Source organism: Choloepus didactylus, chromosome 6, assembly GCF_015220235.1.
Source record: "Choloepus didactylus isolate mChoDid1 chromosome 6, mChoDid1.pri, whole genome shotgun sequence".
NCBI classification, from domain to species: domain Eukaryota; kingdom Metazoa; phylum Chordata; class Mammalia; order Pilosa; family Megalonychidae; genus Choloepus; species Choloepus didactylus.
In genome coordinates this window covers 67,207,417-67,234,286 of record NC_051312.1, presented here as the reverse complement: position 1 = coordinate 67,234,286, position 26,870 = coordinate 67,207,417, and the positions used below count along the sequence as shown (strand labels likewise).

General features: G+C 42.5%; 1 protein-coding gene across 1 annotated transcript in view; it reads left to right on the top strand.

The window, feature by feature from the left end:
* SPON1 (spondin 1) overlaps nucleotides 1-26,870 on the top strand; it is a 307,860-nt gene that overhangs the window by 158,599 nt on the left and 122,391 nt on the right. Inside the window, exon 6 of the mRNA XM_037839787.1 lies at nucleotides 11,249-11,397. Coding sequence (XP_037695715.1) covers nucleotides 11,249-11,397 — 149 coding nt within the window. The remainder of the gene's footprint in view (nucleotides 1-11,248; nucleotides 11,398-26,870) is intronic.

Below are 26,870 nucleotides of genomic sequence, written 5' to 3'. Positions count from 1 at the left end.
ACTGTGCTTTTCTGCCCAGCAGGTGACGCCTGTTAGCCTGTAATTCTTGACTGGTGTGAGGAGGTATGGCCATGTTCCCCCAGGCTCTGGGGTCTGGTTCTGTATGGAAAGGGCCCCACCCCTTTCCTCCTAGAGAAGACAGACCCCTCAGGTGGAGGTCATTAGCATTTCAATGGTCTCTCTCTCTGCTTGTGCTGTCTCCACCCTTCCCAGAGTCACAGCCCTGGAAACTGGAAATGACTGGGGTTTTCTCCACTGAGCTGAAAAAAAAACAGATAGTCCCCTTCAGACCCAGTCCAAGGCAACCCTCCGGCTCTCCCAGGTCAGTCGTGACCCAAAGCCTCTGTCTGTTTTTTGGGGCTGCGTACCTGTAGTGAGTAGTTCACACTCGCTACTTAAAACCCCAGTTGGAGCTCAGCTGAGCTGTATTCGCTTGCTGGGAGAGAGCTTCTCTCTGGCACCACGCGGCTCTGCAGCTCGGGCTATGGGGGAGGGAGTCTCCCGACCTGGTTCCGCAGGTTTTACTTACAGATTTTATGCTGTGTTGTCGGGCATTCCTCCCAATTCAGGTTGGTGTATGATGAATGGATGGTCTCGTTTGTCCCCCCGCAGTTATTCTGGATTATTTACTAGTTGTTTCTGGTTTTTTATAGTTGTTCCAGGGGGACTACTTAGCTTTCACTCCTCTCTATGCTGCCATCTTGCCCAAGTCTGCCTGCTTTATGTATTTTTAACACAATTTTTTTAGTGTATTATTGAAGTCATTGCTCTAGGCATCAGGAGGTTCAGTTCTGTATGCCTTTGAGAAGTTACAGAAGGCCTTCCAGATTGTCCAGTAGCACACACCCCCACCCCCCATAGGTCGAGGATTATTTCCAGAACACTCACTTCCTGGCACTCCCAGACACTTGCTCATTGACCAAGAGGGCTCTTGAAGCTTCAGAAAAAGCCATGAGGAGGGAAGCACAGTACACTTGGAAATGTACTTGGAAATGGAAAGAAGCACAGTATACTTGAGGTGGACACCTGCTGACAGCATGAGTGTGTGTTCACATCTGCCTACCATTCTTGTAGCTGAAATTAGAGGTGGACAGAGGGTGCATGACACAGGGCACCAAATGCAATCACTACGGGCAACTCTTAGTTCAAGTGCAGGTTACTCCTACAAGCTGTCTACTTGCTCATGAAATTCATAACAGATGTGAGTGAGAGACCCATGTCCCCAGTAGGCTCTAGACTCACCCCTCCCATATTCTCAGAGTGGGCTACCTGCACAGTTGGTCCTTAACTTAGCAATCCCAGACCAAGTACTCAGACCAACCCCAGACTCTAGAGTTGTGCTATTCAACACAATAGCCACTACATACATGCAGCTATTTAAATTTAAATTGATTAAAATTAAATAAAACGAAAAATTCATTTCCTCGGTCACACTGGCCATATTTCACATGCTTAATAGCCACATATGGCAAGTGGCTACCACATTGGACAGTGCTGTATGAGGTACTTCCATCTTCACAGAAAGTGAATGAGCCAGCACAGCTCTAGCGTGAGCCTACCTGGATTCCAATCCTGGCTCTGCCACTTACTCACTGGGTAACCCTGGGCAAGTCATTTTATCTTTCTGCACTTGAACATCCTAATCTGTAAAATGGGCTTGTCTTGAGGATTAAATTAGTAATGATATGTAAATCACACGGTACTATCTCACAAAGTGTTAATTATTATTATATCTCAGTTCCCAGGGCAGTTCCTACATGAGGCAGGCAGTTGTTAAAGAGCGTGCGGCTCCTAGATCCAGGCCCTGAGTCCCTTGCTGCTCATCCCTGGACTCCTAAATTATCTCCACGTTCAAGGTGTCCCTGACCATGTGCTCCCAGGTCTCTGGACAGAGATGCCCTAAATCCTGATGCCCAACTTGTGTCAGAGCCCTACTACCTGCTTCTGGGAACTTCTGTCTAGATGCCTGACTCATTCTGCTGCCCTTTTCCCACCAATTTCTCCACCCATCTGTATTCCTCAATGCTGACTGCTGCCTGAACCACAACTAATCTGGTCACACCTTGCTCTATCCTAATGGAAAGGTCCTGTGGGTGTCCCCGTTTTCTCCCAATCCCTACCTTCCCTGAAGACATGGAAGATCAATATTAAAAATAACCATTTATTGAATGTTTTTGATGTACCAGGAAGTGTGCTAAGTTTTATTTTATATGGATCCCCTCTTGTAATACCCATAAAAATCCTAGAAGATAGATGAGAGTACTGACTATTCTTAGAGAAATTAGGCAACTTGTTCAAGGTCATACAGCTAGTAAGTGGTGGAAACAGGAACACAGTGATCACCTTCAACCAGTGGGAAGTCCCCTCATTCTTTCAATACAGTTGAAAAGGATGAACTGATACACACAACAACATGGATGAATCTCAAATACATTATGATAAGTGAAAAAAAAACAGACTCAAAAGGCTACATATATGGTTATACCATTTATATGATATTCTGGAAAAAAAAATAAAACTTTTCAAAACATAGATCAGAGATTGCCAGGGGCTCAGGGTGGAGGGAAGAGATTATTACAGAGGGGATTTTGGGGGCATAATGGAACCATTCTATATTTTCACTGTGATGGAGGTTATATGACTGTATGCATTTGTCAAAACTCGCTAGATAGACTGTATATTAAAAAGAGTGACTTTTATTGAATTGAATTTATACTTTTATTGAAAAACGGGGGGAAAAAAGCAAATAGTAATTTCCCCCGACTACCCCCAACAATTGTCCAACTGTGGGAATAGGGGGAACAAAATCAAGTTTTCGAAGACTATATGGAGGAAACAAGTTCAGGTGGGAGTTCAGGATCAAATTGCAAGGACTCAAAAAAGAGTTCAGGAGACAATTGTATAAAAATGTGGCTTATGAGGGGGGACAGTGGGATTGGGGGGGACCATAGGGATCACACTCCCATTTGTCTAGTTTGTGGATGGATGAGTGGAAAGGTGGGGGAAGGAAACAAACAAACAAACAGACAAGGGCACCCAGTGTTCTTTTCTAATTTAGTTGCTCCTTCTCACTTTAATTATTATTCTGGTTATTTTTGTGTGAGTGGTAATGAGGGTGTCGGGAATTGATTTTGCTAATGAATGTTCAACTATGTAATGATACTGTGAACAATCAAATGTACGATTTGTTTTGTATGACTGCATGGTATGTGAATATATCTCAATAAAATGAATAATTAAAAAAAAAAGAGTTCAGGGAGAGGAAGTAGAAACAGTGAGCTCAGACTGACATTCTTGAAATGCTTGGAGGTTCAGGAAAGACAAAAGGTAGATTTTAGTAGGAAGAGAGCAATGATGGAAGATTTTTTTTTTTTTTTAACCTAGAATGAGAAAGCTTGAGCCTCTTTACCTCAAGAAAGAAACTCTTCAGTGAGGAGCAGATCAAAAGTGTACCTTCCCCACCTATTTGCCATTTCCAGCACTTTTCATTCCTTCATGTAGACCCAGGTTTCCATATGTTTTCATTTCTCTTCACCTTGAAGACCTTCCTTTAATATTTTATATACTGCAGGTGTACTGGTAATAAATTCACTCAGCTGTCCTTTATCAAAAAGGTTGTAGCTCACTCATTTTGGGGGCATATTTTTTCAGGATACAGAATTCTATGTTGACAGTGTTTTTGTTGTGTTTTTTTTTTCCTTTCAGAGGTGTCATTCCATCATCTTCTGGGTCGCCTTGTTTTTGATGCTTTGTTTTGAAGTCATTCTTGTCTGTGTTTCCTTGATTGTAATGGTCTTTTTCTCCCTCTGACTGCTTTTAAGATTTTCTCTTTATCTCTGGTTATAAGCAATTGATTATGATATGTCTACGTGTCATTTTATTTGTGTTTTTCTTGCTTGGAGGTTGTTAAGTTTCTTGGATCTGTAAGTTGATGTTTTTCATCAAATTTGGAGAATTGTCAGGCATTATTTCTCAAATGTTTTTCTAAAGCAATATCTCTCTCTCTCTGCCCCTTCTGGGACTCCAAGTACCTCTATATTAAACCATCTATTAGTATCCTGCAAGTCCTTGAGACTCAGTTGAATTTTTTCAGTCTTTTTTTTTTTTCCTGTTTGCTTCATTTTGAATTGTTCCTATTGCCCTATCTTTCAGTATATGGATATTTTCCTTTGCTGTGTCCTAATACAGATACTATATTTTTCAGTTCTAGAATTTCCATTTGGCTCTTTTTAAAAATAGTTTCTATTTCTCTACTAATATTCTCCCATCTGTTCATCATTATGCCATCTGTTCATCATTATCTTTTCCTTTAAATCCTTGAATATACTCGTAATAACAGTTTTAGAGTCCATGTATGCTAATCCTAACATCTCAGTCATTTCAGGAACTGTTTCTATCCTTGATATAGGTCACATTTTCTTGCTTCTACTCTGTTTTTTATTGCATGATGGGCATTGTAGATGCTACACTGTTGAGGGTCCAAATATGACAGATGGTTAATTTACTAGTGGATCTTCTTGATTCCTTTTCATGGCTTTTTTTTTTTTTTTTTTTTCACGTTTTGTTAGGGTGAATCTATTTTAGCCCTTACTTGAGTGCTAAAATAACTCTATTCCTAAGTTTTGGTCTTTCTAGGGTCTCAAGTGAATGTCCATAGTGGTCAGCAGGGTCTCTCTCATCTGGATGGTTGAAACTCCTACATCACCAGCATTGTGTGACTTTTGGAATCTCTATTTGGCTCATAGTTCCTCTGTAGCTGTTCTCTGCCAGGCCCTGTGGAGTCTTGCCCTGTACATGAGCAGCTTAGCATTTGGTCAAAGACTTAAGGAAACCCCTGTGGATATTTTTGATGCTCTTCCACTGTGCATCTCCCTCCTCTCTAGCACTCTTGCCAGTAAATCTTGTCAGCAGCCATGAACTCCTTTCTCAGCCTCCTCAGCTCAAACAGATTGTCCTCTGCTGCTTGTACCCCACCTTCCTGCATCACAAACCAGAAAGAAAGCCAGTACAAGCATAGGCTCACCTATTGTGTACCCTTCTCTCGGGGAATCATAGTCCTTTGCTGTCTGTTTCAACAGTTGAAAACTGGTACGTCATATATTTTGCCTAATTTTATAGTTACTTATAGCTAGAGGGCTAGTCCAGTGCCATTCGTTCCATCAGAGTCAGAAGCAGAAAGTGTATGAGCTTATATAGATTTGGGACTTATCTGCAAATAGTAATATCTTATTCTCTTCGCTACTTCACATTGCTTTCGAGATAAATAAAAAACTTCCTATTAAGACATTCACATCCCTTCATGAGGTTGAACAGCCTCATCTTGAATTGTCCCTTCCTTGCAAACATAGACACACATAAACACAACATGACCTTGACTACTTGTGGTTTTCTGCATACCTCAAGATTTTTCTTATGCCTCTGCTTTTGCACATACTGTTCCTTCTACAAAGAGATCTTCCCCCAGTCCCCAACCAACCTTGCTAATTCTTACTTATCCTTCAGAATTTATCTCAGCTGCCATCTCCTCCAGGAAGCCTTCTTTGGTGCAGTCTAGGTTCTGTCCACTTCTTTGTGCTTTTATATCATTCTGTATTTGCCTTTATCAAAGTTGTCTATCACACTTTATTATAACTGCCTGTTATGATCTATCCCTCATGCCCTCCACCTCACCCTCAGGACTGAACATCTCAAGGACAGGGATTAAGTCTGAATCATCTCAGAGTCTCCATGGCTTGGGATAAGTTTTGGCAAACTGTATGTTTGGTTAGATAATAAATATTTTAGGATCTGTGGAGCATGTAGTCTCTGTTGCAGTTACTCAACTTTGCCATTATAGCATAAAAGGAACCAAAAACAATATGTAAACAAATCAGCATGACTGTGTTCTAATCTTTATTGGAACCAAAAGAGGTGGTAGGCGGCATTTGACCCAAGGGCTAAAGTTTGCTGATCCCCAGCCTAACCCATAGTAGATTCCCAGTAAATTTTTATTGAATGAATGGATTACTAGAATAAAATATTATTGAAGGCTCCAGAGGAAATGTAAAAGAATTTAATAAGTTACATAATTGCAAGAGTTGTCCCTGAAATAGGGAAGGAACATCTCTCTTGAGACCTTAGGGAAATAAAAATGATTAGCTGAGTGAAGAAGGCAGAAAGAAACAAAGTTGAGGAATTTCTGGCCTAGTTATCAGACCTCCCCATGCAGGGCTTTTGCCAGGAGGTCATACTGGGATGGGATCCCAAAAACCAGAATGGCTTGGTCAGAGTGAGTTCCTGAAACAGCCAACAGCAAGAAGAGCCAGAGGGTAAGTATAAGCTGTGTCTTGGGCAGCACCCAGGGGCAAACCCAGAGGAGCCAGTTTCTGTGGCCAACTCCAAAGCATCAGAACCAGGCAGATTCTGGAACTGAGCCTAGAGTGAAAATAGCAAGGGCAAGAGGAAAATGAGATCCAAAACATTTCTTGTCAATAGGGGTGCCAGGTCCACAGCATTTTTCTGTTTGTCACTGGCCACGTGGTATGTGGATGAGTCTGGATTGGGTGACCTTGGTCTTCTCAGAAGAGTTAAGTGGGAGGGTCATCTACTGACAGATAAAAGGCAAGAAGAAAGCTGGCATTTAGAGGTTGGGAGAACTCTGGTGTAGCCTCTATAGCAAATTCTATGAGGACCCCACTGGGGCTCAAAACAAAGGTTTGTTCACGTCAAAGTGAGGCTGAGGTTGGGTAACAGGAGGCTGTAACTCATCTAGTCACCAAGGTTGTAGGACATTCTCCAGGGAAGTGCTATGAATGGGTGTCAAGGAAATGAATGGTTGGCTTTCTGCAGAACCGGGTTTGGCAGGGGAATGCAGTCACTGGCAAAGGACATTTGGGTTGTCACTGAACACCTGCCATGAGCAGGACACCTCAGAGAATCCATTGACCATGCCACATGCCCCCTCCAACACAATGCTAAACAAAATGCCAGGCACAGCTTGTTCTTCTATGACCAGTGCTGACCTTTCAAGCATCGTAGTGGTGTCAGAAAGGTAATTACTACACACATATTCAGGATATCTTTCTGGAGTGGCTTTTCAGATAAATTCACCTGGTTGGCCCATCAGTATCTCAAACTCACATATGGAACCAATTTTTCCTCCTAGTGTTCCATCTGCTCTGTCCCATGTAAGCCTTATCCAAACTACTGGGTATAAGTACCTAGACCAGATACGTGTGGGCCACTGCCGTAACCAGTGAGGGGCGTGCTAAAACAAAGAGCAGTGGTTCTTACCTGAGAGCTGTCAATAGTCTTTGCTTCTCTGCCCCTACCTACCTAGGGTTGAAGCCCCATGTTTCACCAAGGACCCCAGAGGTAGCTTCCCCCGGTACTGCTTTAGGAAGGCCATAAGCATTAGACTAGCCACTTTCTCCCCAGCCCACCTTGGGCTTCTCTCTTTCTCCTCTTCTAGTTCCCAAAGGTGATAGGGCCCTGGGGAAAACTTCTCTATGTCCCAAACAACTGGGGCCTTTTGTCTACCTCATTCTGCAGGCCCCAGACTTTCAGATTCAGATCTATGCATCTGACAGTCCTTTCATCTCACCCACCAGTTCTAAGTCAAACTGCCACCCAATCACCTGATTAGATTCCCCTCAGTTCCCATGCCTTCCTTGTCTGGATTTTCCCTGTCCCTATTCAGATTTAATTCAACCAACTAATATTTAATTGAGCTCATTTTATGTGCCAGCCACTAATCATGACCACATGGACTTCAGCCTCAGAACAACAGCAAGAGGCTGATCACATCAATATCCCCACTTTACAGATGGAAACAAAACAAAACAAAACAAAAAACACTGAGTTTGACAGTGATTAACGGACTTGTTCAAGCTGGCAAGTTGCAGAAGTGAGATTAGAATACTGAGCTCATGAGGGGATGTGTTGAAGGAACTCCTTTTCAGCACCCTTGCTCTTGGGCCCCTCCCTTTCTCCCACTGTGCATGTCCTGTCAGAGATATGGTGCCCTGTGGTGGAGAAGGGCTGGACACTGGTGCTGGACAGACTCAAGTTTAAATCCAGGTTCTTCACTCATCTGCTTCTGTTATCTTAGGCTAACTCATTTAGCCTCTCTAAGTCTCAGTTTTCTCAGATGAAAAATGGGGATTAGGATAGATCTGTATCAAAAGACTTTTCTTTTTGAGTGTTTAATGAGATAATGTATGTCAAGTCCTTGGCACTGTCCTGGTATATAGTCAGTGCTCAATAAGTGGTAAAAATTGTTAAGTCATTCTTCCCTGAAGGATCCTTTCATCATGTCTCCCCTTTGCCTGGGCCTTTTACCATGGACAGGCACTCAGCACCCTCCACTACCCAGCCCTGACTTTCTTTTTCATCTTTCATCTTTGTCCTCCACCTCTCCAGTCATGTCCTCTTCCATTCCCTGACCTCTCAGGGGGAAGCAGTGAAAAGAGCATGAGCTCTGGAGTCGGGTGGATCTGGGCTTGAAACACACCTTATCCCTTGCTGGCTGTGAGCGGGAAGTTGCTCAACCTCTTTGAGCCTCAAGTTCATCATCTGTGTTTTTATTTCTATAATAACCCTGACCATGCTGGATTGCAGTTAATCCATTTACCCATCTGTTCCCCACCCCCACCGCAGACTGTGAAGCAGATTCCTGTCCTTGTTCAGTGCCTGCTGCTGCGCTTGGCACATCGTCAATGGATGTGAATAAACCAAAAAGACTCATCTGAGTCCACCTCCTAAACCTAAACCGTCGATGATTGTGCTTGCTCCCATTTTCTTACTTATCCCATTTCTTATCTCCTTTACTGCATTAAGGATAAATTTCACGTTTTACATATTTTTGTAGCCTTCCTAATAACCAGAGAGGTGGAAACTTTATTGAGTGCCTGTCGTGTGCCAGTGGTGATTTCACATATATTATCTCATTTTTAAAATAATTTACTTCTTATACTAAGTCAAGGCAGTAGGCATGATCATCCTTGAAATACAGAGGAGGGATTTGGGAGCCACATAAACTAGGTAATTGGAACTTGATCAAGTTTACACAGCTAGTTAAGTGGCAATGCTGGGATTTTAATCCCTGTCGTCTGGCTCAAAAACCAATGCCTTTGGTTTTTGTTTTTTTAATATTTAGCAGTATGCAGGAGAGCTGAGTGCTTTTGCCTAGAAGGTGTCAGAAATGCTGCTGAACTGAGACTTGAATTTAATCAAATTGAATCAAATCTGTGCAAGTCGGCTCCCAAATGGATCAGCACATACGCTGCCACCTTCCCGTGATATGGTTTGGATGCAATACTTCAGTAAATGTGTACTGAGAACTCACAGAATATCAGGCACAGTGCTAGACACTGGGGATGCAGTGAGGAGACAGGTTTCCACAAGGGGCTTACATCTAATGGCAAACAGACATGTAGTCATGATAATAAATGTGATCTGTGCTAGAGACAGGAGCCAAGGGCTTAGGTCTGCCTGGGGTGGTCACAGAAAGCTTCTGAGTAAATCATAAAGGAAAATGAAAGTTGGTCAAGCTAAGCAGGAGGAGAGCCCAGAGGGAACAGCCTGAGCTAAAACACTGAGGTGTAGAATTGCAGATAGGACAGGCCCAGAACAAGGAAGTATCTCGGTGGAACAGGGCAGAGAGAGCAATAGACGTGAGGCTTCCTGTGTTCATATCAAGAACCAAAGTTGCATCAGCTGGCCCTTGTTCCTAAGCAAGAAGCACTTTGGGCTTAGATGACAGCTAGAACATTCTCCCCACCCAGGAAATGAGTTATAGGAACATCTGGCATCATCTCCCATCTGTCTTCTCTGGGGAAATAGAGGATAAGCATGGAGTTTCCATTTCCTTGGATGTGTAGGAAATAATTAGCAAGAAATTGGGCAGACCCACATGGTGATATCATCTGCCCAAGGCAGGATATGGGTACACTCAGCAGGCCAGGAGGTGCAGCCTGACTCTGTGCCCATGTTCTTGATGTGCCCTGAAGCAGAGGGCCCTGGGGTAGCAGGCAGCAGGTGTAAGCGGGTCCAGGGCCTGTTCAGGATCATTTTCTTAGGTGGTAGAGTAGAGCAGAGAGCTGTACCCACTCAGGCCACTGAGTGGTAAACTGCAAATCTCTGTTGTGTCCACCTAGTTCAAGTTTTCCTCTTTGGCTATGCTCGAAAACATTCTTTAATTCAAGGCTTTATAAAATCAAGCAAAGAATGGCTCAAAACTGAGCCAACCTTATGAGAATAATACGTAACATATAACAAATTACATATGCAATTATATATAATAATCAGTATACATGCATCTGTATTCATCACATGCAAAAATAAATCCAGTGTTGTGCTGATGTTTACTATCAGTCAATTCCCTTTATCCTCCCACCCCCACCCCAGGGACTTTGATAAAATCCTCACATCAAGTTTTGTCTCAGTCTTACTCAAAGCTTATTGTCTTTCCCCTGCTCTTGTATTGTACATGATCTTGACCAGACCACAGTAGACTGGTCACTTCCACATCTCCAAACTGCCTATTCCCATCCTTTAAATGTGGCTAGCCTACCTGCCACAGATTCTGGAAGGAACATAAAGCCAGCTGAGGACAACTGTGCTTATTCCTGAGAATTCTCTAAGGCTATTCCCCACTTAAATCCTTTCCCTTTTGCTCCTTGTTTGCCTCTCCAGTTCTACACTCCAGTTTGACGCCCTCCAATGCATTCTTCATACTGCTGCCTGAATAACTTATCTAAAATACAAGTAACAACAAATTCCCAAAGCACTTAGTACAAGACCATCCATGAGCAGGCATCTTCCTACCTCCCTGGCATCGTTCCCTATGCCTCCTCTTGACAGTTTGCAGCACAGCAAAACTGAATTACTTATGGCCCCCCAAACACACAATGTTACCTGATGTTTCTGAGTCTGCCGGAAATAGCCTTTCTTCTCTATTCTGCTCTGCAAATCTGATTGGCCTTGATAATTCTCTGAAGCTGCCCCTTTCTCTGAGACCCTTCCAGACAGAAAGTATCCTTCTGGGCTTCCTCTGGGCTTCGTTCATGCATCTGCACATTCCCAAGACTGACCACGTCCTAAGGACAGGGGTCTGTCTTACTCATCACCGAATAGCCCAGGACCTAACACAGAGTAGGGGCTCAGTCAGGGCTGGTTGAACTGCGATCTGATTACGCCTCTTCCCCGTCATTTAAGTGACCTGCGTTCGGAGCCACACTGACAACTGCATCCTGATTTGCTTTCCCAGGTCGAGCCAATCACTGGTCTGCGATCATTGGCGGGTCACACACCAAGAATTACGTGCTATGGGAGTATGGAGGATACGCCAGCGAAGGTGTCAAACAGGTGGCGGAATTGGGCTCACCGGTAAAAATGGAGGAAGAAATTCGACAACAGGTAAGAAAAAAAAAATCACAGAACAATCAAACACCAGAAATGAAATTAGAGCATTCCTTGGATTTCTTCCCCAGGAGCTTGATATTTGCATTACAGTATGTTGGGAAATTGGTACCATAGGAAGCTAAATCTATTTGCTTGGGGGTTTTATGTTAAGTAGAGGACACAGGGAGGCACAAATGTACATCTTGTTGTCTCTAGATTCTCCCTGAATACATTTATGTTTTCTTCAGCTTGTGCTAAAAGCTGCTGCTGTGGCTGCATTGTTAGGTGTCAGGTCTCTTGTCTCCTGAGAGTCAATGTGGTGAATGACAGTTTTCTTATTACAATGCTTGAGAGGACCTGGGAAGTAATATTCAAGCCATCTAAGGCAAAATTACCATCCTGGAAAACAAACATTTGTGCGTCGTTACATGCGTTTTGCAACTATGTCTTGAGGAGTTTGATAAATCAGTGGATTGTTAGTCATAATTATAAACTGAAGCTCCCTTTTGTACCAAGTCTTGTGGGCTGAGCAGCTGCACCATTATCTAAGCACCCACTAACACCACTGCGAGATAAGGGAGACATCACCCATCCTTCCGCTAGATTTGTTAGGCTTACAGTGCCACCACCCCTCATCAAAAACCCGATCCAGTTAGCACTAGAAAGAGACTGACTAAAGGATCTTGGAGGAGCCTGGTTTTTGGATGGCCATTTACATGCTGCAGAGCTGATAAGCATTAGCCTTCACTGCCCACAAAAGCCCTTCTGGTCTGAGAGGCCACGTCTCACTGCCCTCCAGGCCCTCAGAAGGAAGTTGGGAAAGAGCAATTCCTGCCTGGGATGCAGTCATTTCGCAACATGGGTCACTGGGAGGCTGTTGTCCGACCAGCACTCCCATCCCACATCTCCTGAGACCATGCGGTAGCCCTGTGTCTCGCTGGGCCTGGGGCCTGGTGGAGAGGCCCCCCCAGCATGGGAGGGTGAGCGTGGCTGAGGACCCTCGTGCCGTCCCTCACCGTCTACCATTTGGACTCCACACTGCCCACAAACCCAAGTTGAATTCAACAGAAGTCACCCTGACCCCTACCATAATCCTCTGAGGACTCCTTTGTGCACCAAGGCAAAAACACAAAGCCCATGGATTAGCTCGTGTTTCTTATTAATTTGATTTAAAGTCTTTTCTCCTTTTTTAGAAAAAATGTTTGACCAGATGTTTCAAAAATCACTTTCTCTTCAACAAAAGTCTGTCCATCTCACTACTCTCTGTTTCTCTGACTCTGGCTGCCGTGCATAATAACTGCCATCACTCATTCAGGCTGTAGCACAGTGACATACATCTTCAAAATCATGGAGGTCTCCATATTGGGCCCACTTTGTCTGGCCTGTCATGGGGAAACCCTTGTTTGGGAACCTAAGGCCCCACATTCCTGGTTCTCACACGTGGATTTGTGACACACTGGCTTGTCAAGATCTGCTGTGTGGTATGTTGAAAACGACTTGTTACAGATAGTAGTTAAATTAATACATTAATAAGCTAATAAAATATGTTAAATCAAGGTCAAAAGTATCTTCATAATAATGCCAGTTTCACTTGCTGGCTTTCTTGGAAGGTTTCTAGAGAAAAGGGAAGTATGTGGGGATTATGAGAAACTGGAACTACGTTGTATTGCTGAAGATTATCTGTCATGTGTCACAGAAGCAGAAAGGTTTCAAACTGCTGAGACCCTCCACTCTTGGGAATAGCCCTCTTAGGAAAACAGCCCTTGCTTGGTGTGTTCCTAACCAGCATCCCTGGGATTAGCTTCTGTGCCACACATTGTCTGCCTCTTCCAGATGACCAGTGTTCCTGACAGAAAGTCATAAAAATAAGTTTAATTATGAATACTGCCTATGGAAATTGAAAATCCCGCTGAGTAACGCTCAGGGTCTGTCACTACCTTTCAGGTCTACTGGGTGCCAGGTATCTATTTTTACCCCTCACATCTCACCTAAATGGAAGACATTATCCCAGTTTTACAGATAAGGAAACCGAGGCACACTCAATAGTTAGAGAATATTAGATGTGGGACTTAAAGCCAAGTCTGTCTAGCTCCAAAGCATGTACACAGAACCAGATACTTAATCTGCAGGCCCCAATGCAAAATGAAAATATGGGACCTCCTGATCAAAACTTATTAAGAATTTCGAGACAGTAATGTCAGAATCAAGCACAAGGAACTTCTAAATGCAAGCTCTGGGACAGTGCACAGGTCTCCTACCCATGCAGCCAACCCTGACTGTACGCTTCCCTGACCTGCACAACCGCCCCAAGAGGAAATTCTTCTTGCCAACCTCTGGATCGGGCCTCTTAAATAAACCCTGTTTCCAGGGCTCCAATAGCCATATGCAAGCTCCCCAGCTCTTGGAAACTCAGTTAGATTGAATGGTTTCAGGGTCCTTGGACTTCCAAAAAAATTCATGGTTCTAAATATTTTTCCCTGCCAACATGCAATTTACTATATTTTTTCTGTTAGTCAGGTAAGAAACAGCATAAAAAGGATCAAGAATGTAAATTATCATAGAATACAAAATTGTCCTCTGAATAACCAGGGAGCATGTTTGAACACATCTACAAACAAACAATGTTCTCAGCTTTTAGTACCTTCTATCCTCTGTCAAAGAACTTGAGTCCAACTCTGATGAAAATAACAGCCTGCTTTTCCCAAGAAAGACATTTATGTTCTTATCAGCATTCTCTTAGTGTAGACTTATCACTTACTCCAGGTTTCAAGGGCATTAGAAATCCCAGTAGATAAGGTTGGAGGTAAATTTTATGCTAGTGGCTTTCAAACACAAATGAACAAAATAATAATTCCATTAGTAGTGAAAAATTGTACTAATACTGTTGAGTATAAATTTTAATGTTACAATAAATGTAAAATACCAAGGAAATTAATGAAAATCTACAGCAGTGTTATTGGTCACCATGGCACTGGTGGCTAGAAAGAGTTGGGGGAGGTGTATGATATACCCTCCTTAACTGGTGGTCTGTGGGGACTGCAGTTTAGAACTACTGAGCTGTGGCTATGCTGGTAACAGGTAATCTGAGGCAGGCAGAGGCAGTAGGAAATGGTACCTCACACTTACTTATAGGTAGACATGGAGACCAAAAGTGGGCTGATGTACAGTTACTGTTCTGAAACTCTACATCCCACTGAGAAAGTTTCTACTTCAGTAAACAGATTTATGAGCTGTTTACTAGGTGTGTGGTTCTCTGCTGGATACTGAACCAAAGATGCCCCCCATGGATTCACCCAGTTATTCATGTTAGAAACATAGGCATCTTCCTTGATTCTCCCTGACTGTCAACTTTCTCCTCTCCTATATTCGTGCAGTTCGCTCCACCCTCATTGCCACCACCCCATCTAAGCCACCCTCTTCTCCTCCAATCCTCTTCCTATTCTCCACGCTGCCCCAAAGCCATCTTTATAAAATGCCACTCCTACAATTAAAATATTTGATGCTGCTTCATTGATCCTGGGATAATGTTCAAATTCCTTATCACTGCTTGAAAACCCTCCGTGATCAGGCATTGACTTACCTCTCCGCTCTTATTTCTTGCTGCAATGCTAAGCTTTGCCTATGCGGAATCTCTTTCAGCTCTCCTGAGAGAGCCATGCCCCCTTGCATCTGGGCTTCTCTCGACTTGGTACATCCTTCATCACCCCTCTAACTGGAGAACCGTTCATCCTTCAGGCCTCAGCTTAAATGTCACTTGTTTCTGGAGGCCTTCCCTGACTCTGTACTGAATTGGTCCTCTTGCCAGATGCTCCCCGGCATCTGTGTCTCCCCTATCATTACAGTCATCACACTTCACTGTAAGGACTTGTTTGATGTCTTTCCTTCACTAAACTGCAAGGTTCATGTCTGTCCTTTCCACCACTATATCCCCTGAGCTTGGCATAAGCTTCATAAACATTTTTCTAGTGTATTTTTTCCATTCAATAACTTTATAAATATTACCTGAATGCATTAATTCATCCATTCAATAACTTTACTGAGCACCTACTCTATGACAGGCATTGGAGGTATACACTGATCAAGATAATTCTCTGCCTTCACATAGCCTATATTCTAGCAGAGAAAATAAGGAAAGTAAGTAAAGAAAAAAAAGTTAAGTAATTATAAATTATGGTAAATGAAAAGAAAAAAACAAGGGGTGAAATAGAGAACAGTGTTGGAGGGACCTGCTCTAGATGACACAGTGAGGGAAGGCCTCCCTGACGAGTGACCATTAAGCTGAGACTCAAAAGAAAAGCATGAAGGGAAGATTATTCCAGACGGTAAAAACAGCCTGTGCAAAGGCCCTGATGCAAGAAAGAGCTTATCATGCCTGAAGAACTGGGAGAAGACTGGTGTGGCAAGAGTAGAGTAAGAGAGAGTGATGGGACACAAAATGAGATTGGAGAGTTGATGAATGACCACCTCACCCCCATTCTGAAAAAATTCACAGACTGGGTAGGAAGTAACTATCACCACATAGTGTTGTACTTAGTTTCTTTTGGGTTATCTCTGTATCAACAGGGGAACTGTAAACTCACACTGGACTGTGGCGGTTTTGGAGCATGCTATTCTCTGAGTCACCCCAGACTTTAACACCCACTGTTGCCTTTGGTCCAAAGACCTTTCCTCCTGCTTCTTTGTGTGGAGAACTGTGTGATTCCCATCTTAGATTAAAGATCACCTTCTCTGGGAAGACTGGGTCTTGTGCCCCTTCTCTGGGCTTCCGTAGCTCCCTGTGCTGTCCCTCTCCTAATCGTCACCCCTTCTTCTTTCTTCATCTCTCTCCCAACTAGACTGTGAGCCCCTCAAAGGCAGGCACTTTGTTGGTTTTCCTCACTGCTCTGTCTCCTTTTCAAGCCGACTTCTGCTTGTTTTCATACTGTCCTACTCCTTCATTATGGCTACTTCTATCTCTTCAATAATTTTAAGCATCTCTTTCAGACTCTTCTGTTATCTCAGGGTCTTAGGGATGCTTTTCATTTTTATTGAACTTGCTGTCTCTACCCATCACTATTTCCCTCATTTGATTTTGGATTGTTTATTCATTTTCTGTGGGTTTTTTTTTTTTTTTTCCTGTGAAAGTCCTCTGTGCTCAAGTTGTGGAACCTCCTGAGTGATTATGTATTTTCTTCTCCTGGCTCAACCCAGGTTGTTATATAATTTTTTATCTCAGGGTTCCCACTGCAAGAGGCTGGGATTCCACTTCTTGGTGACTTTTTTTTTCCACTCAGAGCCCTGAACAGATGGTAAGCTTCCTTGCCGTGTTCCCCGGGTGTTGGATGGAGGGTTTTTTCAATCCTTTTCATAAATACGGCAGCCTGTCAAAACATCCAGCTTTATGCAGGGGTTGTCTTCCCACATCCCACCTCACAGTGGTGCAAGACCACCCCTTTTCTCCCTACATGGGGTTCAAAACCTCCATCTCTGGCTCCTGAGGCCCATATCCCAGGCCAGGGCCCTGATGGGTCACTGTGTACCAGATCCCACTTACTCTTCTGGGTTAGACTTTTCTCTCCATTTCTGGCATCTGGACACTTTTTCTAAACAAAGTTATTTAATTTTAAAAATTTTATTTTATTGTATTTTTTTCTGGCATCTATATGTTTGGAGCAGGAGGTGGAAACTTTGGCATTGACTCAGTCTCCCATGTTTTCAGATGCTCACCAGTGTATCTCCAGCACCCAGTACAGTGTCTTGTGCCTAGTAGGTACTCAATAAATGTTTGCCAAATCAATGAATTGACTTATTAACAAACAAGCTTAAATGTCTCTTTCATAAAACCATGAGTTTTGAATGGTTACCCCGTTCATGAAACATGCACTACAAAAACAATTCCAACTTTGATATTTCTCTGGACTCTAGACTTCCCTGATGGTAAGAAGTCAGGTAATGGTGGACCTGAATATGAGCACTGAAATAAGTCTGCAGATTATTGCACCACCTGTGGCATGAGAATCAAAAAAACAAGCAGGTGTTCTTTTTCTTTAAGGTTGAAATAGTTTGAGACTCTAGGAACTGGTAAAAAAGTTAGAGAATTTTCTTTTTTCCTCTCCTTTGGGTCATTAGAGATACCATATGTCTACTAAACTTTTGTTTTTCCTGATTTTTAATCTTCTAAACTTTTAGTCACTTTCCTCGAATTAAAACTTTTACCTAATTTCTTCTGTTTTCCATAGATCACAACATACTGCCATGTCTGATTAAGACATGTGTGACTTTGGGCTAGTTACCTAACTCCTCTGTGCCTCAGTTTTCTCTTCTATGGGATGAAGATGATGGCAATGCCGACCCCATAGAGTTATTGTGAGGATTAAACGGGCTGACATGTATAAAGCACTTGGAGCAGAGCCTACCCCATAGAAAGTGCTCCCTAAATGTAACCTATTTTTACTATATTTTCATCTTTAGGTCTCCATTTCTTCATCAGTAAAATGGGGAATTTGTCCTTAGAGTCCTCCCGGGAGCTAGAAAATAGGATTCTAGTTGCTCAAGTGCATCCTGTCATTCCTCGGTTTGGTGACGCCTGAGTGTGAGCACACAGCTCTGTGCCTGGCATTCACCACCCCCCAAGCTGTGCCTCCACCTGCCCCTGCCCCAACTCCTGCTCAACAACCTCATCTCCCAGTATGTCCTAATCTTCTGTCCCAAACTTGACCATAAGCAACTTAGAGAAAAGAACTGTGCCCTCAAATAAAAAAGGAGCCACAACCAACTCTATGCATTTTCCCAACTCTAATCCTTAGTTCACGCTCTTCACCATCCTTGGAAGGGTCTTTCCTGGAATGCCCTTGGGAGCTAGTTCAATGCCACCTCCTGAAGAAGGTCTAGAGGAAGCTGGGAGTGGGAGATCTTTCCGTATGCAACAGGACACCAGCCAAGGGACTGGGGTGGGGACAAGGCTCCTAACCTGGGAAGGTGGTCTATTGAAGTCTCTTTTGATTGTAACAGGAACCCACTCTAACTACCTAAAGAACAAAAGAAACTTTGTTGTAGGGAGAAAGTAAGACTCTTGAGAATCCAAATTTATACTGAGTGCAGAAAATCCTCATGAGAGCTGAAACCAGAAGGCATATCAGACTGAGACAACCACTGTCTCCATTGCGCTCCCGCTCCTTCCACAGCCACATGGCCTTCCCTGTGCTCTCTGTGTGCACCTCTTCCCCTGTCCTTTCTCAGTAGACCTGCTGCCTCTGCTTACTTATGTTGCACATGCCCCAAATGGTTCCTATATGACCATCCACCTTGGCTTCGCATAGCCAGCTGAGCAGTTTGGGTGACTCTTAGTTGAAATACTGGAAAGACAGATTGATCACTGGACGGCCTGTGCATCAGTGCTCTGCATCAGGGATCAACTCCTAGTCCGATCATGACCATGCCTATGTAAAGAACCACCCAGCCTACTTCCTCATAAAGGGACTGTGGGTAGAGCAGTTTATACAAAAAAGAGAATTTAAAGTAGAAGGTAAAATGATTGACATTTCAGGACAACAGTGGACGGGCAAGAATTAGATGCATCACAGAGTCTCAGTCGAAGGACTGGGAATTCAAGGCAGAATGTCAATCCTACCTGAGGGAGTAGCACTAAAGAGAGCAGAAGTTCATCTCAAAGGAGAGGAGAGATCAGCAGAAACCCAGGATGCAGAGTTAAGCCACTTGGGCCACAAATGCTGGGTCTAGAGATGGTTCAGCAATTGAGATGGGACCAGTGGACATTACTAGCCCTAACTATGAGAATTTGGAAAAGCAGACATCAGAGACAAGAGATGAGGACTGAAAACACTGTCAGGACTACTTATTTGCACTTGCATCTGCTGCCCTGCATTGTTACTTAAGACCTGTAGAGACGGCACAGGGCAGGTAGGTGAGTTTAATGTGGCTTCCTAAGTCTGACCTTGAGGAAGTCACGTAACCTTACCAAGCTTTAGATTCCTTATTTGCAAAATGGTGATAATACAAATACGAACTGCTTAAGTTGATTATGAAGTAATACATGTACAGTGCCTGGTTTGGAATAAGAGCCCATTGTTACTCTTATTATTGAGACAAAAATATTAAATTTGAAGTATATAAAATCCCCCTTTTCCCCTACCTTCTAAGAAGACACTTTGGTTTTGTGGGTGGGAATGCAATTGAAAGAAGAGGTAAATCGTGACCCATCAAATTACTAGAGAATAAAGACCAGGAAGAGAGAAGTGAGGGGAGAAGCAAGTTCAGAAAGCCAAGACAGTATTGGAGTTTTAAGAAGTGAGAAGAGATTTATTTGAGCAGCTGTCATTTGGAGTGGAAATCGAGGAGAGACAACAAGTTGCTAAGAAGACTTTTAGTAAGTTTGCTTTCTAAAAGAAGAGATGTCAAAAGGGAATTTTTAGCAAATACACTTTGTGGGATATTGTGTGATGTAGTTTTCCCTTTGCTGCCTCCTTAAGAAGACCTATAGCACTTTTCAAGGCTTCTTGGAGTAAGATTGGGTATATATGTATATTTAGGCATGTCATGCTGCTGCATACGGCCCCCAGAGGTGCCCAATTTTATTTGGATTACATTATGTTCATTATACATACCTCCACTGTCCTTCTCCCCAACCTCATTCAGAGCTTAACTCCATGTAGTGTTTATAAGTAGTCATATGTGGTTGATGGAAATAAAGTGATACTAAGGGAGGGATGGGGAAAGGAGTTAAATAAAAATTCTCAGTCACAAACACTTGATACAGAAATCAGAATATTGTTTGAAAGGTATGGTTTGAGTTATATGAAACCTCTTTTTTGCTTTCAGTTGAATCTTCAAACAAATCCAAATTACAATAGGATAAGCAACCAAATGATTCAGCAGTGCCTATTCTTTAATAAAACTCATGCAAGCTGCTTTGCTGGAAGGGTACAGAGCCTGTCACTTAGCAGAAGTTTCCATCATCTACAGTTTTACACAAGAGCATCACAGACCCTTGGGAGACTTTCTGAGAATCTCTGTATCAGAAATATGGGACAATTTCATTCAAGACTCAGAGATCATTTCACTCACTGAAAATCTCTTTTTATAGTCACTGAGCCAAAATACTCCAAATAGAAGGCAAATTTAAGTGGGGGGGGGGAGGGTGGAATTGGTATATTGCCTGAAGATTTAGAAGGCAATTTGGCAATATCTGTCAAACTGTATATCTGCTTTATACCTGACTTAATAATGCCATACCTAGGAATTTGTCCTTCAGAAATATTCTCACACAAAAGATGTATGAAGAAAGATATTCATGACAGCATTGTTTATAAAAAGATGGAAACAGTTAATTTTTTTATCAATAGAGGCATATTAAAAATTCTGTCTACATTTATACAGTCAAAATGCCCTGCCAGTATTCAAAGGCATAAGGCAGATCTGGGTTTTCTGACATAGACTGTTTCCCAGTCTATGTTCTTAAGTGGGAAAAAGCAGAACAGGGTGTATAGCTTGCTGCCATCTGGGAAAAAAGGCAAGTGAGGCAGAGTCAAGTAATTATATGCACATATATATACTTTTATAGCCATGGACTATCTCCATGAAGACACACCAGAAATTGGTTATCTCTAGAGCAAAGTGAGAGTAGGGGTCAGGACTGAAAGGGGCATTCACATTTCACCAACTGCCCTTTTGTACTCTTTGAATTTTACCATATACACATCTTACCTTTTAAAAGAATACTTAAAATCAGCAGAAAATTTTTGATAAGAAACTGAATATTACAAAAAGACCAACACTCTATAACTTCATCTGTAAATTTAATATGCTCCCCACACCCTCCAAAAAAATCAAATGTATTTTTAAAATTATCAGGCTGAGGAGGAAGGAAAGAAGAAGGAGGCATAGAGAGGAGTGGAAGTTAGTTAGTCCCCTGGAACAACTAATATACAACCAGGAACAACTAGTAAATAACCTGGAATAACTGCTGGGGGACAAATGTGACCATCCACACATCATACACCAACCTGGATTGGGAGGAATGCCTGAGATCGCAGCATAAAATCTGTTAGTAAAGACTGTGGACATGCGCTGAGAGCCCCTTCCCCACAGCAGCCCGAACTGGAAAACCTCACTGTGATAGAGAACAGCACTCTCTGAACAAGCAAATATACCTCAGTCCAGCTCCAACGGGAGTTTTGATTAACAAACATGGACTGCTTAATACAAGCTACAAATCCCCAATAAGCAGACAGAGGCCTTTAGTGATGACTGACCTTAAAGAGCTGGTGGACTTCTCTGTGCTAGGAGGGGGAGCCCAGAGGATGGGCGCTATCTCTAGCCATCAGGTGAAGCTGGGGGACCATGGACTGGCCCTGAAGGGGGGCTTTCCATTCATTTTTTTCTCTCTCAAACTGGGCATCTCAGTGGTGAAAGCTGCAGCCATTTTTAGTTCCAAGCTCTCTGACCCAGACAAAGGCAGAGAGAGCAGAGTCAGAGAGACAAAGAGACTATTTAAATGCAGATGATAACTCCCTAGGGGGTCTATCTTCCCTAAGAGGAAGGAGGTGGTGCTCAGCCCTACTACCAGCCTCCCATTCAGAACCAGACCCCAGAGCCTGGGGGAAAACAGCCAAAACAGAAACGAAGGCCTAAGAGGGCCATGTCTCCTTATACCAGTCAGGAGCTACAGGCTGACAGACGCCACCTGCTAGGCAGGTTAGAAAAAGCACAGTGGCTTGAGGCCTCACAGGGTGTCTCAATCTTCTAAGACACACCCTCAGGGAGACCTGATACTGAATATTGTCCCCTCCTGAGATCTGAGCCTGTTCTGGTCTGGGAATACCTGATTGGGGTAACCAAGGAAACCATATGCCTAGACAACAGAAAACTACAACCTACACTAAGAAAAACAAAGTTATGGCCCAGTCAAAGGAAAAAACTTACACTTCAACTGAGATACAGGAATTGAAACAACTAATGCAATCAATTCAAAAAGTTTAGAGAAGATATGGCAAAAGAGATGAAGTGTATAATGAAAACACTGGGTGAATATAAAGTAGAAATCAAAAGTTTGAAAAAAAAAACTGACAGAATCTATGGAAATAAAATGCATAACACAAGAGAAAAGACCCAGTGGAGACATACAACAGAAGAACTCAAGAGGCAGAAGAAAACACTCAGGAACTGGATAACAAGACACCTGAAATCCTACACACAAAAGAGAAGATAGAGAAAAGAATGGAAAAATATGAACAACATCTCAGGGAATTGAATGACAACATGTAATGCATGAATGTATGTGTCATGGGTGTGCCAGAAGGAGAAGAGAAGGGAAAAGGGACAGAAACAATAATAGAGGAAATAATCAATGAAAATTTCCCATCTCTTATGAAAGACATGAAATTACAGATCCAAGAAACACAGTATACCCCAAACAGAATAGATCTGAATAGAACTATGCCAAGCCACCTAATAATCAGATTATCAAACATCAAAGATAAAGAGAGAATGCTGAAAGCAGCAAGAGAAAAGCGATCCATCACATACAAAGGAAACTTGAGAAGACTATGTGCGGATTTCTCAGTAGAAACCATGGAGGCAAGAAGGAAGTGGGGTGATATATTTAAGATACTGAAAGAGGAAAACCACCAACCAAGAATCCTATATCCAGCAAAACTGTCCTTCAAATATGAGGGAGAGCTCAAAATATTTTCTTACAAACAGACAGTGACAGTTTGTGAACAAGATACCTGCTCTACAGGAAATACTAAAGGGAGCACTACAGGCAGATAGGAAAAGACAGGAGTGAGAGGTTTGGAACACAATTTTGGGTGATGGTAGCACAGCAATGTATGTACACTGAAAAAAGATGACTGTGAATATGGTTGAAAGAGGAAGGTTAGGAGCATGTGGGACACCAGAAGGAAAGAGGAAAGATAAAGACTGGGACTGTATAACTCAGTGAAACCTAGAGTGCTCAACAATTGTGATAAAGTGTACAAATATGTTTTTACATGAGGGAGAATAAATGAATGTCAACCTTGCAAGGTGTTAAAAATAGGGTGGTATTGGGTGAAAAATACAATCAATGCAAACAAGAGACTATAATTAACAGGAACATTGTGTTTGCTTCCTTTAATGTAACAAAGGCAATATACCAAATATAAAGGCATATAAGAGGGAGACATAAAGGAGAGGTATGGGACTCTTGGCATGGGTGATGTTGTCTGACTCTTTATTCTACTTTAGTTTAATGCTCTCTTTCCTTTTGTTGCTTCCTAGCTGTCATGTTTTTTTTTTCTTTCTTTTTTCTTTTTCTTTTGACTCTCTACCTTCTTTGGCTCTTCCTCATTCTTTGTGGAAGAAATGGAGATGTCCTTGTATAGATAGTGGTGAAGGTGGTGAATACATAAATACATGATTATACAGGGAACCATCGATTATTTACTTAGGATTCAATGTATGGGGTGTGAACAAAACCATCTTAAAAAATGAGCTGATGAAGAAACCTTGAGGGCACTATATTGAGTGAAATAAGATAGACACATAAGCACAAATATTGCAAGGTCTCACTGATATGAACTAATTATAATATGTAAACCCATAGACATGAAATATAACTTACCAGGATATAGAATGAAGCTAAAGAATGGGGAGAGGTTGCTTATCATGAGCAGAATGTTCAACTAGGTTGAACTTAAGTGTTTGAAAATGGACAGAGGTAATAATAGCACTTAGTGAGAATAACTAACAGTGCTGAATGGTGTGTGAATGTGGTGGAAAGGGGAAGCTCAGAGTCATGTACATCACCAGAAGGAAAGTTGGAGGTTAAAAGATGGGAATGTATAAAACGGTGAATCCTGTGGTGGGCAATGTTCATGATTAACTGTACAAATATTAGAAATTGCTTTCAGGAACTAGAACAAATGTATGACACTATAACTAGAAGTTAATAATAGAGGGGTATATAGTGAAAACATATACCTATTGCAAACTATGTAGTACAGTTAGTAGCATTTTAGCATTCTTTCATCAACTGTAACAAATGTACTCTACCAATACTATGAGTCAATAATGGAGGGGTAGAGAATGGTTAGGGGTATGGGAGGATTTGAGGTTTCTTTTGTTGTCTATATTTCTTTTCTGGAGTAATGAAAACATTCTTAAAATTGAAAAAAAAATTAATTGTACTGATGGATACATAGCTGTTTGATGGTACCGTGGGCAAATTTTGTATACTTTGGATCTTTGGATAATCGTATGGAATGTGAAAAATCTCAATTAAAAAAAAGTTAAGGAGGCGGGGCAAGATGGCGGACTGGTGAGCTGTAAGTTTTAGTTACTCCTCCAGGAAAGTAGGTAGAAAGCCAGGAACTGCGTGAACTGGACACCACAGAGCAATCTGACTCTGCGCATACTTCATACAACACTCATGAACACGTGGAACTGCTGAAATCAGCGAAATCTGTAAGTTTTTGCAGCCAGGGGACCCGCGCCCCTCCCTGCCAGGCTCAGTCCTGTGGGAGGAGGGGCAGTCAGCGCTGGAAGAAGGGAGAACTGCAGTGGCAGCACTTATTGGAAACTCATTCTACTGATCAAAACTCCAACCACAGATAGACTGAGACCAGACACCAGAGAATCTGAGAGCAGCCAGCCCAGCAGAGAGGAGACAGGCATAGCAAAACACAGCAAGACAAACTCCAAAATAAAAGCGGAGGATTTTTGGAGTTCTGGTGAACATAGAAAGGGGAAGGGCAGAGCTCAGGCCCTGAGGCTCATATGCAAATCCCGAAGAAAAACTGATCTCTCTGCCCTGTGGACCTTTCCTTAATGGCCCTAACTGCTTTGTCTCTTAGCATTTCAATAAACCATTAGATCTGTGAGGAGGGCCCTTTTTTTTTTTTTTTAATCTTTTTTTCTTTTTCTAAAACAATTACTCTAAGAAGCCCAATACAGAAAGCCTCAAAGACTTGCAGTTTGGGCAGGTCAAGACAAGAGCAGAACTAAGAGAGCTCTGAGACAAAAGGCAATAATCCAGTGGCTGAGAAAATTCACTGAACACAACAACTTCCCAAGAAAAGGGGGGTGTCCGCTCACAGCCATCATCCTGGTGGACAGGAAACACTCCTGCCCATCACCAGCCCCATAGCCCAGAGCTGCCCCAGACAACCCAGTGTGACGGAAGTGCTTCAAATAACAGGCACACACCACAAAACTGGGCATAGACATTAGCCTTCCCTGCACCCTCAGCTGGTTGTCCCAGAGTTGGGAAGGTGGAGCAGTGTGAATTAACAAAGCCCCATTCAGCGATCATTTCAGCAGACTGGGAGCCTCCCTACACAGTCCAGCAGCCCAGAACCACCCTGGGGGGACGGCACTCACCTGTGACATAGCACAGTCATCCCTCAACAGAGGACCAGGGGGTGCACGGCCTGAAAGAGGGACCCACTCACAAGTCTCAGGAGCCATACGCCAATACCAAGGACTTGTGAGTGAGTGGCAGAGACAAACTGTGGCAGGACTGAACTGAAGGATTAGACTATTACAGCAGCTTTAAAACTCCAGGAAGACCAGGGAGATTTGATTGTTAGAGCCACCCCCACTCCCTGACTGCCCAGACACATGCCCCATATACAGCGCTGGCAACACCAAATACACACGCAAGCTTGGTGCACCAATTGGACCCCACAAGACTCACTCCCCCACTCACCGCGAAGGCAAAGTAGGGGAGAACTGGTTTGTGGAGAACAGGTGGCTCATGGACGCCACATGCTGGTTAGTTTGAGAAAGTGTACTCCACGAGGCTGTAGATCTGATAAATTAGAGATAAGGACTTCAATTGGTCTACAAATCCTGAAAGAACCCTATCAAGTTAAGCAAATGCCAAGAGGCCAAAAACAACAGAAAATTATAAAGCATATGAAAAAAACAGATGATATGGATAACCCAAGCCCAAGCACCCAAATCAAAAGACCAGAAGAGACACAGCACCTAGAGCAACTACTCAAATAACTAAAGATGAACAATGAGACCATAGTACAGAATACAAAGGATATCAAGAAGACCATAGAAGAGCATAAAGAAGACATTGCAAGACTAAATAAAAAAAAATAGATGATCTTATGGAAATTAAAGAAACTGTTGACCAAATTAAAAAGATTCTGGATACTCACAGTACAAGACTAGAGGAAGTTGAACAACGAATCAGTGACCTGGAAGATGACAGAATAGAAAATGAAAACACAAAAGAAAGAATGGGGAAAAAAATTGAAAAAATCGAAACAGACCTCAGGGATATGATAGATAATATAAAACTTCCAAATATAAGACTCATTGGTGTTCCAGAAGGGGAAGAAAAGGGTAAAGGTCTAGGAAGAGTATTCAAAGAAATTCTTGGGGAAAACTTCCTAAATCTTCTAAACACCATAAATACACAAAGCATAAATGCCTAGTGAACTCCAAATAGAATAAATCCAAATAAACCCACACCAAGACGTATTCTGATCACACTG